We start from the raw sequence: 16094 nt of genomic DNA, 5'->3' as shown, positions 1-16094 counted from the left end.
ACTGCGTGCTCCACTGATACACCATTGCCGAAGGTATAGTCAGAGCTGTGTCGAGTAAACGACATTAAAGTTGGCAACAAGATGAGCGAAAATCGACGAAGACGGGAGGAAGCTACCGACATAGTGACGAAACCAACTCTGTTCGGTATCATAGGAGCCCTGAACCGCGACCCAGAGACAGTAGAGAACCACACCAGGCAAATCGAGTCTTTAAAAAAGGAAATCGAAGAGAAAGACAAGACTCTGTCAAGGTTAAACAAGGATTTGAAAGATTTACGGGCTCAAAACGATGACTTACAGATTACCTTGGAGTCTAAGAACCAAGAAATCGAAGCGCTGAAGGACAAAGTTGATAAACTAGAAACCGAGAGGAAAATATTGGAAAAGAAACTACAATATGTCGAACTCGAATTTAAGGATTTGAAAAACCAAACCGACGAAAAGAACAAAGAAATCAGGGATTTTAAGATCTTACTGGAGTCGAAGGATAAAGAAATAACAGCCATGAAAAGGGAACTTAAGGATTTGAAAGACCAAAACGACGAGAGAGCCAAAGAAATCAAGGTTTTGACGATTTCATTGGCATCGAAGGATAAAGAAATAATTGTCCTGAAAGATAGGATCAGAGAGCTTGAAAATGCGCTGAAAAGTTTGGAGCTCTTTACTGAAGCCTTGAAGAATGAATGGGAGGATGCGAGGGAAGCACGCAAGAAAAGCGAGAAAGACAAAAAAGAAATGAAACTAACCATAGAGAAACTGTCGAAGAATATTCAGAGAATGACGAAGGAACGCGACCAAAAAGAAGAAGACGACCTCAAATGGAAAAAGGAATTCCAAGAAAGTATGCAACTAGTGCAGTCTTATGGAAGAGGTAGCCAGTCTTTGCCTGATCCAGTTGAGAATGCTTTCATTCTTCTTGGTCAAATGTGCTCGCGAGTGCAAGCGATGATGTACCAGAGAGTACTTCCAGACCGTTATAATGAAGAATACTTGTATAAATTGAAATTCATCGAAGAAGACATTGCGAGAGAACAGGGAGACCTTAAACGTCAGGCGATTGAGAGATGGGATGAATTGAAAAGGAAACTAAGCTGGGATGACATCAATCATCAATCAATTGATCCAGCCTAAGCGTTGGACTGGCCTAAATATCTTGTTGGCAACAACTGCCGGTAGAGTGACCGAGTTTCACAGTATTAACATGGCGTTTCAATCTCATCGGTGAAATTCGTTCCAACGGTAGTGTTTAAAATGGTTTAAAAACACATTTATTAAACGTTTGTAAAATATATCTTAAAATCGTGAAATGCTGTTAGTCAAGATTACATAGAAATTGGTGCAACGTGAGCATCGCGCAAAATGTGAGCAATTTACAGACGATCTGCACCAAAATCAATCGCCGAGAATTAACAGGGCATGTGGTGGCCAAACCGAAATCAAAACGAAACATGCTCGAAATTTCACCGAAATCTTAAAGTAGAATAGATAATGATGCTGTAGAATTGAACTGTCACAAACATATTTTATTCTCTTTTGTTACAAATTTGGATCTTGTCGCTTAATCTACTGCGAACATTATTTAACGCACTTTCATTTTACAACCGTTGAAGTCACGGTCTCTCCTTTATCTTCTTTAGGCTGTTACTAACACATTGCAAACTTGAATAGTTTTAGCTTGATGCAAAGGAGGAGATATAACGTCATATTTTCTGTTAGTTCACTAGAATTTAGAGGAATAATTTTTGGTCAAAACGAAGGAGTTGTATGCAGAATAGTGTCTCCTTCAGGCCGCTATCTCGGTCTTCCTGCTTTCGCTTTATACATATGGTCTACTTATTGGCGCTTAGAAGTTGATTTTAGGTAGATACACTCGCTTAAAGACTCACTGCGTTCCTATGAATGATGGCGTGTAAAATATATTTTCGTAAAAAGCTCGAAAACAGGTTAATTCAAAGCAGCAAAATTCTGAGAAACTATCAAGAATATTTAGAGATTTTTCCGAGAATTAGGCCGAGTGGTACGTCGCCTTTTTAGGAGAATAATATCTTGAATGTATGAATGAAATTTGCATAATTATTGCACTGAATTTATTGAGAGAACATACAAGGACTTTGATCGACGGTTTCGGCTAGCAAGTTAGTTCTTTATCATTTCACTGAGAAACATTTTGTAAATACTGTTTTCCAAATCATGAATATCTTGTCCTGGGGTAATTTGAATAGAGTCCAGAGGTGTACCATATAGGTGTACCATATATGGTAATGGCGATCACGAGGATGCATTGACACGATTGGTTGGGACACACATGCTAGCTCCACGTTGCCATGACAATCAAAAACCCTTGGACTCTCTCATTTGATTCGGACACCTCGATTATTGAACCATCAATCAGATGTCACTCATCTCCATCACGCACGTAAAATGCGCTGTGGTCACTTTCCCTTTCAAACAATTTATCACTCGAGCTATTTCCGTAATTAATATCCTACTTTTCGTTTTATATTAAAATGTGACAAAATAAGCTATCAGGACTTACTCCAGCTCTTAACTGCGCTAAAACTTTGGTGAAATATAGTGTGTTAATTGATCAATTGCAGCTAAGGCATACAAAATTTTCAACCGACGTTAAGTGGGGAAACAGGCAATAAATAAATTACATTTTTACATCACGATAGAGAATTTCCTTGAAAGACATGAATAATTAACTCCTTTCAGGATGTTGAAGAAGCATCCGGTAGTTCAGATTGTAATGAAATAAATTCACATTCAAATATAGCTCTGATATTAAAATAATAAGTTTTAAGAGGCGTGTAAATTCAACTGCATTCGCAGTTATTGTTGACGGCATAGAGCTAAGGTCCAAAAGGAACTGTATGTTACAAGCTTTAACACATATGGACATCCGAAAATTATCATATTGCATGTTTCCTTCCCGCAACTTTCACGCGAACGTCGACTTGTCTGTGTTGCAAAGCTATTGATCTTAAATTGAAAACTTATGGCAATGAGAATGACAAAATAAATTTTAATGATTTAGCTTGATGAAAACAAAAGTAATTGCCGAAGAGATTTCAGCTGCAATATATGGCCCAAACCGCTTGCCGATAATGTGGTAAACTGAAACTGCCACATACCCTGGCGTAAGCCCAGGCCCACACAATGTAACTATTGGGCAGCAAATCGTTCGGACATGCCTCGTCCATGTACTTTCCCTTAAAAAAGAGTCACCGTTACGGAATATTGATCCGTTTTTGGGAGTAACTCGTTTTGGATAGTGAAATGGCACAAGCTTGTCCAAAATGAGCAAAATATGATCTTCAGTGGTCCTCCCTGTTCTTGATCATTCAATGAAGTATACCAAAAAGGTTACTAAGAATGACAGGAAAGAAACGAGAGAAAATCAGAGAGCAAGTGTGGAAAATGTGTAAGAACTTCCCTAGTCGTCAACTTACATACACTCGACATGCGACTAGACACAGCGGAAAGTGTCTCTGTTGAGCAGCAATTTGACACCTTTGTTTCATGAGTGAATGCATACGCTTCACGTCCTATTCCCCAAATTCCCCGTTGACCGATAAGATCAATACAATGATCCATTGGAAGAAAAACGTACATACTACTGCCACTAACATAATTCGGCCATAAAACGCACTGATGATCCATTGGAAGAAAAATGTACATACTACTGCCACTAAAATAATTCGGCGATAAAACGCACTGATGAGCCATTAGACGAGAAACGTACATGCTACTGCCACTAAAATAATTCGGCGATAAAACGCAATGGACCATCAAACTGCCAAAAAGCTATAACTTGTTATCGCTTTTAAACATTTAAAATTCACGACCGAAATACAGTCAAACCAGATATAATACATTGCTTGAAGAAAAGCGGAAGTCAAACATGACAATAAAATAAAAACCAAACAACAACGATGAAGAAAGAGGAAATGATTAAATTGACTACAAACTTCTTACACAACATTACTTTATACTCAATAGGGAAGGGCCTTCTGGTGACAGAAAAGTATTTGTAGACTTGTCCTCCATGACCTATACTTTTGAGTTTACAAAGTAAGATCATTCAGCATTTCAACCAAACAGCGATTTCTCTGCTGAAACACCACGTAAAACAAGAAAATGGAGAGAAAATCATGGAACTCAACGCTTCATTGTTGTACTTTAGTACAGTATTACCACCACCGAAAGTGTGCGTAAGCTCTGTTGTCTTCAGCTCTTTTGTGTAGTTCGTGCTTCCTATTAATAACAGTACCCTGAACATAACAAAAAAATAAACAAATAAATGAGTAAAAATAATACATAAAAAAAGTAACAACATATCAAACTCTCAATTGCATGTATTTGTTACATGTGTTTTTGCCTGCTATGTAAAAGAATGGTACCAGCGATGAAGATAACAATAATAACAACAATATTAATAGCAATAATAATAAAAATAATAACAATAATAATAACAATAATAATTTAGTAACAATAATAATAACAACAGAGACTGAGTTGCACTCAAATATAAAGTTTGAATAAAAACATTCCCGTTTCCTTAAACCATCAACTTCCTCGTTCTTGATAATCATTAGGTTTGGGAAGTTGGTGCCAAATCTAATAATAGCTCCTGATTTATCTGCAATTTCAACACAATTTTGCTTTCAAGACGATACAGTTAGGTTAAATTAACCTGTTACTCGTTGGAGCATGTCTATCCACGCAAATACGCACTGTAAGAAGTACTATGCATTCAAAATTTCTAAACACGAAATATACACGCAATAAACGCGTTGAAATGCTTCCCTTATTGGGTACCTAAAGTCCCTTTCCACATCTGTTCTTTATTATCACTGACGATGGTAACATCTTAAGTATAATTTTTGAAAATTTACACAAAGATGATGTTTAGATGATTGGTGTTAGTAACACCCCGTCGAATATAAATAACAGCCACTTTAACCGCAACTAACTAGCCCTAGTCTTACTTCAGTGAAGTTATTTTAATCCCTGATATCTGTACGTGACTATCCGACCGAAAGACAAACAAAAATACACCCCTGTAAACTGCCTCACACTTCCATAAAAACGACTTCCCACCTCCTTATTGTAAGCATCCATCAGCTCCTTGGCAAGTTTTTGTACATTCGAGCATTGCCTTTTTGCTGCTCCCGAGCAGCTTTGATAAGCCATTTAATGGCCAAAAATCGACGGCGCCGTTGGTTGATTGCACTGGGCACCTGAAAATTACAGACATGTGAGTAAAACTCTTGTCAGAGTATGTATGAAATACAAAGGGATAGATGCTGATCATAAGAAACTCTACAAGAATAGACTCTCCACGGGAAAACGGACACTAACGCTTTTCCGATTAAGCTGCAAAACCGTTTACTATCCGTTTATATCCGTTTAAACGGTTCATGAAAGCGTTTAAACGGTTTGCTTATCCGTTTAAAAAAATTTGCATCCGTTTAACGCTTTATCTAAAACGTTTAAGCGGTTTGCTCATCCGTTTAAACAAATTTGCATCCGTTTAACGCTTTTGCCAAAACGTTTAAGCGGTTTGTTCATCCGTTTAAAAAAATTTCCATCCGTTTAAAAAAATTTGCATCTGTTCAACGCTCTAGCAAAAACATTTAAACGGTTTGCTTACCCGTTTTAAAAAAAAAGCTATCCGTTTAAAGTTCTACGGGAAGCTTTGGGCTGTTTGCCTATCATTCTGTTATGGGCAGTTCGAAGTATCAATCTTACGTTCGCTCGATACTCGCCGGTTCTTGAAATACAGAAAGACCGTATCTTATTTTGGTTTTATCTTTTGCGTGATCATAGTAAGCGAGTTTCCGTCGCATCCTTTGACAAACAAGTTAAGTTGAAATATCCGGGTTGGTATATTTCGCAGACCCCCAGTCGATGGACTGCTAAATCGGCTACTCTCTTTCTGTTTATATCATCTTGATTCATCTTTCTTGGTTTTATTGACAATCATTTTAACGGCCCCGCTTGGTGCGTGACACCGATTCGACCTTTTATTTGCAATGGAACTTCATTGCGTTATTTGACCTTGAAACGTCTCGGCTTCAGACAAGGTGGCGGCATTGCATATGCAACTTTGTTTCGCGAAACTTCCGAACAGGAAAAAATGAAGTTCATTTTCAATAATAATAATAATAGACAAAGGAGAAGATTATGAGTTTCTCGCGGTAGCCGTTCAGGATATTCGGCAGCGAAACTATTCTCAGTAAATTGCGCTTATTTCATGAATGTCACACGAAAGCGGCAGTAATTAACCCAGAAATAAAATGCGCAAGTATATGCTAGTTATTACTTTTCAAATTATCATGCTCAATATTTTCGCTTTAAAGGATAATTATCCGTTGTCACTCTGAAAGTTTTTCCGCAGAAGATCTCGCCGGCTCAACCGTTAAACATTAATTTTTGGCTCATCGTTTGTCGATTTTGGTCAACCGTTTCTCGGTTTAAGCTATCCGTTTTTGGACTTTGGTCAACTGTTTAACGTTTCGGGCTGACCGTTTTTATTTTTGGTCAACCGTTTAACAGTGTGAGCCATCCGTTTTTGAACTTTGGTCAACCGTTTAACGTTTCGTGCTATCCGTTTTTATTTTTGGTCAACCGTTTGAAGGCCTAAGCTATCCGTTTTTGGACTTTGGTCAACCGTTTAAATTTTTTGCCATCCGTTTAAGCGGTAATGGCATCCGTTTAAACGCTCGAGTTAGCCGTTTACTATCCGTTTACAACCGTTTTTCGAGACCGTTTAACGGAAAAGCGTTAGTGTCCGTTTTCCCATGGAGGGTCACCATTGTAAAGAAACTGGGGGAAAAATAAATAAATTTAGAAAAAACAAATTTAGTGTCATTTGCAATTAATTGGTCCACAAAGTTCTGGGTTAACACTCCAAGGAATGATACCAACTCTCTAGAGCACTGCCCTATCCCTCATTTCTCAGAAGCAAAGAATGGTTTCTAAACAAAATGATACAGGCCTGGTCATATCCAACCTTGAACTTTTGAGGTGACAGTACAAAATTAATGTACTTTAGAAAAGTAAATTAAGACAATACAGTCCAACCCTACAATCTCCCGCTGGGAATTAACACATGTACTGTGTACATATGAATTCTTACATCATCACAGTTACAGTAAACCAGCAAATGGGTAAGAGAAAAGAAAAATTGTAAATTAGACATAAGTGTAATTTTGATTTAGAACAAAGTCATCTCAGGAAATTTGAAAGGAAATTTTTAGAAACTTCAGAGGATGATTACTTGGCAGATTTTGAGAATAAATAAGTAATGTACTATACTTACTTGACAAGTTCGTCATCTAACATTGAGGAGGTCATATGAGAATCTGCAGCTTTGGGAATTTCAACCTTTTCATCAGTATCAAATATATTTCTGTGGATTTTAACACAGAATCAGTAAATTAAAAAGAAATAACTTGAAGGTACCATTTTACTTCTTTTTGGAAAGGGGAAATGGAGCAATGATATTAGTTTAAAGCTTACATCTGCTTCAGAAGTTCATTCTGACTCAGTGATGATGTTGAATCTGTGTCATCAGTATCTTTTTTCGTTGGACTTGTTCTGCCTTTGTCTTTATCTTACTATGAAATCTCTGTTGATATATGACAAAAAACACTAATTTATCATGATGTTAATGAAATATATAATAATTTGGTTTGAAAGTACATGTAAGAACATAATTTGGTACACTCTATAAGTTTGGAAACAATTCACTTAAAGTCAAATATTGATTAGGGGTGCACTGAAGACAACATGACTGCATGAAATACATGTATGAAGGTTGCAAACACTTACAACACATTTTCTTGGAATCAAAAATGTTTTGTAGCATGTGTGGTGAAGAAACTTTAAGAACTTGGATGCTGTTATCAGGGTCTTTATGAATTACATGAAGTAGCAAGAAAGTTATGTAATTAACCAAGGAAATGTTGCTCAAATTTTTTATAGGCAGATGTGTGAACTTAACAAGTGGGTTAACTAATGCAATTAGGCCTAGTTAAATATACTGCATGTAGCCGCCAGAAGGGGGGATCTGAAACCATGCTTCCCTGGCAAATTTTGAAAACCCATGTTTTCCTTGATTTTGGAGGGTAACCACAGAGTCATTTGTGATATTCTCTTCCACAAAAAATTCTTGTACATATGTCTTGTCACTCAATGCAGTTTAAATAAATAACTAAGTATTATTATTCCACTAGTTTGCTTGTCCATTTAAGATAAATCCACCCCACTCCCTTTCCCCTACACAACTTTTGACATTTCCTAGAGTGTTTGTAGATAACAAATCATACTCCTGGGATCAGAGAGAGACTGTGAGAGGATATAAACCCACCCCCTCCCCTCTGCAATTTCAAAGATTTCTTGACCATCTGAGCACATTATATATCCACTGACACACCTGAGCTGAGAGAGGCACCCCTGAATCAATAGAGTGTGGCCTAAGAAAATGACAAAATGAGCTGGCTGGGGTTCAGATCCAAACCTGTTACCTGAAATCAATTGAATCAACCACTATCCCATTGCAATTTTCACATAAATAAATAAATGAGTAAATAAGTAAATTTCAAATGGCTAAATTGTGCAGGCACTGTGATTGATTCTTAACCATGATCTATAGGAGGATAAATACATAGAGGACATTAACATTAACAATTTTTTGCTCTCTTTATCTTCGTAAACAAATAGATTCCATGCTGCCATGGATCTACTCTGCAATGGATCACACAAAACACTCTCAGCTTTAGCTGTGTGCCATTTTATTGATCTTACCATTATTTTGAATTCAACTGTAATGTAATATATAGATTTAGCCAAGCCTAGAAGAAGAGCTCGCATTTTTTTTTCCTGCACATCTCAACGCCTTGCCCCAGCCAGGACTAGAACCCAGGTTATCTGACTCGGAGCCCAGTGCACTGACCACTGGACTACTGAACAAAGCTGTGGCATTGGTGTGCCCACAGTAAAGTTGACCACGCATGTTAAAAGTAGCACCTTGTATGGTTGTACAGTCGTACTGTCGTACGGTCGTACATCCAAATTTTTTCAGCTTGATGGGTTACTACTATTTTTTATAATTATAGGGCTACACTCTGCAAGCTCCGCTATTACTTAGCAGATGCAGGGTAACAAGGAATCTAATAATTGTTAAATAGATGATTAAATAAATAGATAGATCAATAATATGAGTAGATACTAAAAAATATAACATCATGTCCCTCAAAACCTTAAGCTTTCCACTGGCACGACTAATATAACAAAGACAAGAAAAACTGTGTTCAGCACTTACAACGCTGATTGAGATGAGCACATTGACCTTGCAATATTAGTCCTGTAGCAACTTTGTATTCTGCAAATAAGAAAACAAAATGCTTATGAACAAAACAAAAAAAGAGCCAATTAAAATTGTTCAGACATGGCTTAAGGCATTAACTCTTTGACCTTTATGAGTGACCAACATCTAATTTCTCCTTACCAAATCACCTTCGAATCACTCATTGGGGTCATAAGAATGTAGGACCAATCACCAACTTAAGAAGCTCTACATTGTTTCACAAATTATTTACGTCAGAAGCTTAAATGATGTGTAGAGAACACTATGGAGACTATGCATACTGATGTTGGTGAAAAGAGTTAATAATGAGGTGTTCACTTTCGTTGGATCGAGGACTGCATGTTGCATGCGATGTACATCTGCAAAAACTGTACAAATCGCTCCACGAATGAATGGCATTTCTGAAACACAAACGTTTTACCTTGGGGGTTTGCGACTAAATAAAACTCTTGCATCACTCAAATTCCGAGTAAAAACCATAAGAAACTTGCCACTTCTTCGCGAACATGAAAGACAATTAAGTAACACCAATGCCCTTGTGGCCGCCATGTTGGATTTTGAGAAATTGAAAGAACTTGGTAACGAGTATTTCCAACACGAGGACTCATGGGAAGCAAATGACTCGTTCCCAGTTGCTTTGCATGGAATTAGACACACGGTCAACACAAGTAGGTAGGCAAGGAAAGGTGCTACAAACTGCTGGGAACAAGTACACTGAAACACTCCATCTGAGCCGTGTATCTGGACTGTCATCTCAGTCTTACCCTGTTTATTATTATTAGGCAACTGTTCAGGTTAAATTCTTTTTCACCCTGGTACTTTCAAGTGCTTCGTTATTACTAGAAACTGTCCTCATAAGCTTGCTCGCGTAGAACTGTGTATCATTAAGAAAATAACCATACCTATGTATAGTGTGTTTGCATATTTATCGCGAAACTAAGGAAACGATACAAGATACATATGGATAATTTAAAGATTGAGAATTTTTTTCGAGTAATTGTCGCTCGTCAAACAAATATTGCGCATTCTATTTGTGGAGAAAAACAGACTGTTTTAATCTTGTTTAATTGGGTTTTTCTTTCGTTCCTTTCTTTACTTCTTTTGGTTTTCTATTGATTCTGTTCTGCCATAATTTCATTATATTGAGGGTACAAATATCTACGAGCGTATCTAACTACATAATAATACTTTACTGTATACAGCATCTGCAATACTGAATGAGAGTACACCATACTCAGTAAAGCCGCTGAGTGCTTTATTACTTGCGTAACTAAACGTCCACCATGGGTGGTCAATAACGACAAAAAATGAGCAAATCCAACTATTTATCGCTAGAATAAGTGTTTAGGGCTAAGAGGAACGCAGAGGAAAGTTAGTGTCTATCTATTTAAACTTAAAAAAGAAAAAAAAACCTTAAGATACTCCATTCATACAATTACAAAGTACTACCACATTCTAACCTGTCGGAGAAAAGCATACAATTTCGATGTTCAATACTTATAAAGTACGATTTGATATTGGTTTCACCAAGTAAGTCGTCTTTATTTGTCTAAAGAAAGCAATATGACAAGTGAAACGCAATTCATTCCAGGATAAAAAACGTTGGATGCAATATCATTTTTAATCTTACATCCGATAGGTTGAAATCATATAGTGCTTGCTCAGCGTACTTACTCCTTTTTACGTGAAGCGTGATTGGTTAAAAAAATTCTCCGTGATGCGTGATTTAATAGAAAAATTTAGCGTGATGTGTGATTGGAACCCCCCTGTCGCTCTTACAACGCTAATCAAAATTACACTCATTTGGGCAATTAAGTAGAATGAAATTTTCCCTTTGGCTTGAGAGTTTTGTTAATTTCAACATCGCAAAAGTGAAGTAAACCCATAACACTGACTGTGGAATGATAATAACTCGTTTTGCCTCAGCTGTTTCCTGTCTATGTTTATTTCACAATAGTGTTATTAAAACAAATTAATAGCCTATTACCCTGGAGTCGCTGTAAAGTGTTTACATCATGTTTGACTTCAACGTGAAGTGTTTTGGGTAATTATTTATTTTAATTATTAGTAGATTTGATATTTGTTGACTCTGCTCGGCTCGTAGTGGAGATGAGCGAAAGCGTGCGCACAAAATGTAGGAAAAAAGTAAATGATATAATTTTCACCACATTTTAGATATATATTCGCCAATTAAAGGGCCGATGTTCTTGAGATTATGCGCAACTTAGACTTTGTTCGTGCCGGGTTGTGAAGTTTTTGCCCCAGTTTCTCACTCGCAATTTCAAACTTAGAGAAAATTAGAAGAAGAGCCCTTCATGTGACCCCAATACTAACACTTTCATGGCACAGGTTGTTGTCGCTTGAATTTGAAGTTGTTTTATTGAAATTTTTATCATTCCTTTCAATTTAAAATAATAGACCGTCAGCCCAAGGTTTGATATGAGCTAAGACCACATTACAGAAAATCGTAAATAATTTAAAGGCTGACGTTTCGAGCGTTAACCCGTCGTCAGAGCGATAAATATACAAACAAACACGCAAACACAACAAAAAGAAATAGAAGAAGCCGAAAGATGCGGAGGAATGAAGTCAATCCTGTGAGTCCTGGAAAGGGGCATTTACGATTTCAAGACTTTCACTTTTTTTTTTTTTTTTTAAATGATAGGTCTAGAAAGTTCTTAACACGTCTCTGATTATACCTCGGAAATATTTGTTTAGAGAAAAAAACTTTGGGACAACTAAGAAATCACGCTTTCAAAGTATTGTGTTTCAGAGCACAAAGCTTGGGATCAATAATGGATATCTAAACTTTCAAAATATCATATTTCAGAGCAGGAAAAGCAAAAGCGGGCGTGCCAGAAAAATGGCAAGTAAAAGTGCTGGCTGAGGTTGTGGTTGTGGTTGCCAAAGGAAGTCGGAAATACATATAATTCAACCCACTTTCGTAAAAACATGTACACTAACGGACGGCCTGCGAGTGGTGGTGGGAAAGACGTCTTGGTTGTAAGCAATTATACTCTCCAATTATACTCTCCTCGTGTTGTGTTGTGGGGTACTAGCTCCGCGTTTCCAAATCTTCTCTCTCACTTTTGGAGGTATCATAAAGGACGTGATCAGTTCAGGAACCCTTTCAGAACACTGTTAAATTTCAAAGTGTTTTATGGAATGTTTAATCAGCCTTCTCAGCTTCGAGAAGCAAAACAAAAACCAAAAAAAAGAAACACACACACGCAGACTACATGCAACGTCTAATATAATCAATAACCGCCTTTTAATGGAGAGCCTTAACGCGCTTTTTAAGCACAATCTGACTGAGTGCTCCCCATGAGTTCTGCCAAGGAGCATACACTCAATAAATTGAAGCCCTAAATATAGTAGCTAATATTTTGAATCTTAAAAATTATTTTCAGACACATGATCATCCTTTCGAAACCAGACGAAATATCATGTCATTTACTACTGTAGTATTATGTTGCAGAGCAGCAAATTGAGCCACCGTAGGGAAAATCTTTAATTTTTAAAATATCACGTTACAGGGCAGAAACCTGGGGTAGAATTAACAACACCCACACCCCAAACTCCGTGTCAGTGGTAACTGTATCATAAACATGCGCATTAACGTTATTAGAGAAGAACACGTCATAACGATTAAAAAGGTACAACTAGCCAACTGCGTGCTCTACGGACACACCATTACCGAAAGTTCAGTAAGAGTTGTGTCGAGCAAACGAAATTAAAGCTGGTAACAAGATGGATGCAATTGTGGAAAATTCAACTATGCTCGGATTCATAGGAGGAACGCTGAACCCCGACCCAGAGACAGTAGAGAACCACACCAGGCAAATCGAGTCTCTCAAGAAGGAAATAGAAGACAGGGACAAGACGCTGTCAAGGCTAAAGCAAGATTTTAACGATTTACAGGCTCAAAACGACGACTTAAAGATTACCTTGGAGTCTAAGAACCATGAAATTGAAGCTCTGAAGGACAAAGTTCATAAACTAGAAACCGAGAAGAAAATTTTGGAAAAGAAGCTACAAAATGTCGAACTCGAATTTGAAGATTTAAAAGACCAAAACAATGAGAAGAAGAAAGAAATCAAGGATTTGAAGAACTCATTGGAGTTGAAGGATAAAGAAATAACAGCCGTGAAAAGGGAAGTTGAGGATTTAAGAGACCAAAACAACGAGAGAGCCAAAGAAATCGAGGATTTGAAGGTTTCATTGGAGACGAAGGGTAAAGAAATAATTGTCCTAACAAGGAAAGTCAGAGATTTGAAAGACCAAAACGAGAAGATAAAGATTTCCTTGGAAGCCAGGGACAAAGAAAGGGATGACCTGAAAGATAAGATCAGAGAGCTTAAAAATGAACTGAAATCTTTCAAGCGTTCGTCGGACGTCTTCCAGAGGGAATGGCAAGATGCGAAGAAAGCACTCGAGAAAAGCGAGGAAAACTATAATAAACTGAAACTAGACGTGGAGAGACTGTCGAAGAAAATTCAGAGAATGACGGAGGAGGACAAACAAAAAGAAGAAGAATACAAGAAATGGAAAAAGGAATTCCAGGAAAATATGCAACCATTGCAGTCTTATGGAAGAAGCCTGTCTTCGCCTGATTCTCTTGATAGCGCTTGCATTCTTCTTGGTCAAATGTGCTCGCGAGTGCAAGCGATGATGTACCAGAAAGTACTTCCAGACGGTTATGATGAACATTGTTCTTACAAAGTGAAATTCATCGAAGAAGACATTGCATTAAGAGAGGGAGAAGATCAACATCAGGCGAGTAAGAGATGGGAGGAATTGAAAACGAAACTAAGCTGGAATAACGCCAAACATCCCAGAACAATGAAAGAGATCCAGAACAAAAGAAATGAAATGGCTCATCCCGAGAAGCTAACGAAGGATAAGCTTCTCAAATCTGCAAAAGTGATGCAAGATGCAAAAAAACTGCACGGCTGGATGTCTTTCAATCATGTTCATGAAATAATACGTATATGGGACCTTCTAGGACAGATGGAGTAGTGCAAACTTCAGGTTTGTGCTCAACATATACACGTATGTACAATTAGAGTAACTGACTGTTTTAATGTTTGGTCCAGCCTGAGCGTTGGGCCAGCCGAAATATCTTGTTAGCAACAACTGTGAGAGTGACTGAGTTTCAGTGTTAACACGGCGTTTGAATCTCATCGGTAAAATTCGTTTGAACGGTAGTGTTTAAAATGGTTTCAAAATACATTTACTACACATTATAGTTATAAAATATAACATGAAACAGTTCAATGCTGTTAGTCAAAGTTCTATAGCAATTGGTGCAAGGTGAGCATCGCGCAAAATGTGAGCAATTAACAAACGATCTGTACCAAAACTTATTGCCGAGAACTAACAGGGCATGTGCTGGCTAAACCGAAATCAAAACCGAACACGCTCGAAATTTCACCGAAAGCTCAAAGTTGAATGGTTAATGATGCTGTGGAATTGAACTGTCACAAACATATTTTATTCTTTTTTGTTACAAATTTGGATCTTGTCGCTTAGTAGCCATCTACTGCGAACGTTATTCAACGCACTTTCATTTTACAACTGCTGAATTCACGGTCTCTCCTCTATTTTCTTCAGGCCGTTACTAACATACTGCAAACTTCGTCTAGATTTAGCTCGATTCAAAAGAGGAGATTACGTCATATTTTCAGTTAGTTCACCAGAATTTAGAGGAATGATTTTTGGTCAAAACGAAGGAGTTGTATGTAGTAAAGTGTCTCCTTCAGGCCACTATCTCGGTCTTCCTTCTTTCACTTTATACATATGATCTACTTATTGGCGCTTAGAGGTTAATTTTAGGTAGATACACTCGCTTAAAGAAAATGCGTTGTGGTCACTTTCCTTTTCGAACAATTTATCACTCAAGCTATTTCCGTGATTATTATCCTACTTTTCGTTTTATATTAAAATGTGACAAAATAAGCTATCAGGACTTACTCCAGCTCTTAACTGCGCTTAAACTTTGGTGAAATATTGTTTGCTAATTGATCAGTTGCAGCTAAGGCATACAAAATTTTCAACCGACGTTAAGTGGGGAAACAGGGAAATAGATGAATAATTTTTACTAGCTGCGTGATAATATAAACTCGCTGAATCATGAGAGAGAATTTCCTAGAAAGACATGGTTAATTAACTCCTTTCAGGATGTCGAAGAAGCATCCGGTAGTTCAGATTGTAGTTAAATAAATTCACATTCAAATATAGCTCTGATATTAAAACAAGAAGTTTTTAAGATGCGTGTAAATTCAACTGCATTCGCAGTTATTGTTGACGACAGAGAGCTAAGGTCCAAAAGGAACTGTATGTTACAAGCTTTAACACGTATGGACATCCGAAAATTATCATACTGCATGTTTCCTTCCCGCAACTTTCACGCGAACGTCGACTTGTCTGTGTTGCAAAGCTATTGATCTTAATTTGAAAATTTATGGCACTGAGAATGACAAAATAAATTTTAATGATTTAGCTTAATGAAAACAAAAGTAATTGCCGAAGAGATTTCAGCTTCAATATATGGCCCAAGCGGCTTGCCGACAATGTGGTAAACTGAAACTGCCACATACCCTGACGTAAGCCCAGGCCCACACAATGTAACTATTGGGCAGCAAATCGTTCGGACATGCCTCGTCCATGTACTTTCCCTTAAAAAAGAGTCACCGTTACGGAATATTGATCCGTTTTT

The 16094-nt window shown here is 37.4% G+C and overlaps 2 protein-coding genes and 1 long non-coding RNA gene across 5 annotated transcripts; 2 read left to right on the top strand and 1 right to left on the bottom strand.

Annotated features, from left to right (window-relative positions):
• LOC131779021 (ERC protein 2-like) lies at positions 1-1131 on the top strand. The gene has a single exon (XM_059095540.2). The coding sequence runs from the start codon at positions 82-84 to the stop codon at positions 1129-1131; it is 1050 nt and encodes a 349-aa protein (XP_058951523.2). The 5' UTR covers positions 1-81.
• A 1494-nt stretch (positions 1132-2625) lies between these two features.
• Positions 2626-9930, bottom strand: LOC136283172 (uncharacterized). 3 transcript variants are annotated; one of them, XR_010718606.1, is made up of 7 exons: positions 9798-9930; positions 9332-9391; positions 8444-8534; positions 7528-7636; positions 7328-7417; positions 5104-5243; positions 2626-4274 (listed from the first exon to the last, which is right to left on the bottom strand). It is a non-coding gene; the product is annotated as an uncharacterized lncRNA (long non-coding RNA). The 3 variants fall into 3 exon arrangements; XR_010718605.1 differs by having other exon boundaries at positions 8444-9391; XR_010718607.1 differs by lacking the exon at positions 8444-8534.
• Positions 9931-13126: 3196 nt separating this feature from the next.
• Positions 13127-14395, top strand: LOC136282965 (tropomyosin-like). The gene has a single exon (XM_066171126.1). It carries the CDS (start codon positions 13127-13129, stop codon positions 14393-14395), a length of 1269 nt encoding a protein of 422 aa, XP_066027223.1.
• The last annotated feature ends 1699 nt before the right edge of the window (positions 14396-16094 follow it).

Source organism: Pocillopora verrucosa, chromosome 8 (genome assembly GCF_036669915.1).
Source record: "Pocillopora verrucosa isolate sample1 chromosome 8, ASM3666991v2, whole genome shotgun sequence".
Classification (NCBI taxonomy): domain Eukaryota; kingdom Metazoa; phylum Cnidaria; class Anthozoa; order Scleractinia; family Pocilloporidae; genus Pocillopora; species Pocillopora verrucosa.
This window is presented reverse-complemented; position numbering and strand designations above follow the sequence as displayed.

Bases quoted from the DNA above. Each gene is read 5' to 3' on its own strand.
- LOC131779021 (XM_059095540.2), top strand. From the start codon at position 82: ATGAGCGAAAATCGACGAAGACGGGAGGAAGCTACCGACATAGTGACG.
- LOC136282965 (XM_066171126.1), top strand. From the start codon at position 13,127: ATGGATGCAATTGTGGAAAATTCAACTATGCTCGGATTCATAGGAGGA.